The 2,196-nt window shown below is 39.3% G+C and overlaps 1 protein-coding gene across 1 annotated transcript in view; it reads left to right on the top strand.

Annotated features, from left to right (window-relative positions):
- Positions 1-2,196, top strand: part of LOC110449456 (piezo-type mechanosensitive ion channel component 1-like) — a 122,477-nt gene that overhangs the window by 62,214 nt on the left and 58,067 nt on the right. The window contains 5 exon segments of the mRNA XM_021496332.1: positions 35-120; positions 663-809; positions 1,126-1,217; positions 1,473-1,624; positions 1,877-1,936. Of these exon segments, the coding sequence (XP_021352007.1) occupies positions 35-120; positions 663-809; positions 1,126-1,217; positions 1,473-1,624; positions 1,877-1,936 (537 nt within the window).

Here is a 2,196-nt window from a genome sequence, read left to right as displayed (position 1 = left end):
GTATCACTGGATTAACCAATTACTGGAGAAACAGCACTGGACTCTCCGACCAAGTGTAAGTACATGTATCACTGGATTAACCAATTACTGGAGAAACAGCACTGGACTCTCCGACCAAGTGTAAGTACATGTATCACTGACTTTACTGGTTTATTGGAGGAATGGTACCATAGACTTTCTGTAAAAGTGTAGTATTTGGATAAAAAAACTTTCACAGTTACTGAAGGACTGGCACTAGACTGTCCAACAAAGAGTAGGTAAACATATCACTGACTTCACTGATTACTGGAGAAACATCACCAACTTTCTGACCAAGTGTAAGTACACGTATCAAAAACTTGCTCAATTACTGGAGGAGTCTGGCTCTATAGAGTTTCTGACAAAGTGTAAGTACAAATATCGCTAAACACTGATTACTGGAGAAATGGCACCAAACGTTCCAACCAAGTGTACCAGTAAGTGTAAGTACTAATATCACTAAACACTGATTACTGGAGAAATGGCACCAAACTTTCCAACCAAGTGTACCAGTAAGTGTAAGTACTAATGATTTGACCAATTATTGGGGGAACAGAACTGGACTTTAAAAGCTGAAGTACAAACATCACTGACTAATTCACTGAACTGGACATGTTTGTTACAGATTTATCTATATTTTACAGATTGTCAGACATTGGTCTGGAGATCTTTGATACAGCAGGCCTGTTTGAGAAGCTGCTGACACCAACGACCTTCCTCATCCTTATCATCTTGCAAGTCCATTACTTCCACAGACCCTTTCTCCTCCTCAGTGACTTGGATAGACACAGGTGGGTGTTTAACTTTATTTAAAAGTCTTATTAACTTAAGATTGTAAAATAGTGATATAGCGACTATGCCTGTTGTCAATCTGTCATCAGCTTTTCCTTTAAAGGCTTCTTTCTTCGGAACTATTAGTCATTCTGTGTTGCCGATGGGTTGCTGTGATGATGATGATGATGATGATGATGATGATTTGATGATGATGATGATGATGATGATGATGATGATGATGATGATGATGATGATGATGATTTGATGATGATGATGATGATGATGATTTGATGTGCAGAAAAATGAATGTGATGATGATGTTTTGTTTTACAGGAAGGAGGAGTTACCTCAGCCAGTGGGTTCTATGACCACCGACACAGAGGGTACCTCCGACAGCGAAGGTGTCATACGCAAACATACCAAGAGTAAGCTTACCTTAAACTAGCAATGCCACAAACTGGTATTATCCTCAGATTTGAAATTACATTATGAAGTATTTTACCGATTTAAGCTGATTTTCAAAATTTGATGTGTGAAATTTTGATTTCTAAAATTAAGGATTAACATCGGGATTCTAGATCTTAAGCATGGTTCAACTCATGTTGTGATCATTGCAGAGGGTTGACCTTTTGACATGAACTTGTGAAGAAAGTTTGACCTCTGATTCTATGTTTCACTAGAGATGAGACGGAGAATGAAGTACTACTTCTTGATTGCCTGGTCACGGTGCAGTGTCTGGTGGAACGATTTGTCGCGACTGATGTGGAGGATCGCTCAGATCCACATCTTCAAGGTCATCGCATTCACAATCTTCATGGTTGTCATTCAGCAGGTAAGCTACCATTCTTTAACGTCATAACAGGTTTCTGCCAACAATATGTGTGGTGAATGTTTCAGGTATTTTACATCAATGTTGTCTTTGTTACAGATATCAGCCATTAGTGCTGTGTATGTGATACTGTTGGGGATATTTCTGTCCCTGATATCAGTGTGGTGTTTGTTACAGATATCAGCCATCAGTGCTGTTTATGTGATACTGTTGGGGATATTTCTGTCCCTGATATCAGTGTGGTGTTTGTTACAGATATCAGCTATTAGTGCTGTGTATGTGATACTGTTGGGGATATTTCTGTTCCTGACATCAGTGTGGTGTTTGTTACAGATATCAGCCATCCGTGTTGTGTATGTGATACTGTTGGGGATATTTCTGTCTCTGACATCAATGTTGTCTTTGTTACAGATATCAGCCATTAGTGCTGTGTATGTGATACTGTTGGGGATATTTCTGTCCCTGACATCAGTGTGGTGTTTGTTACAGATATCAGCTATCAGTGTTGTGTATGTGAGACTATTGGGGATATTTCTGTCCCTGACATCAGTGTGGTGTTTGTTACAGATATCAGC

This window comes from Mizuhopecten yessoensis, unplaced genomic scaffold, assembly GCF_002113885.1.
Source record: "Mizuhopecten yessoensis strain PY_sf001 unplaced genomic scaffold, ASM211388v2 scaffold4615, whole genome shotgun sequence".
Lineage (NCBI taxonomy): Eukaryota > Metazoa > Mollusca > Bivalvia > Pectinida > Pectinidae > Mizuhopecten > Mizuhopecten yessoensis.
Note: the sequence above shows the minus strand (reverse complement) of the source record. Positions and strands in the feature narration are given on the sequence as shown.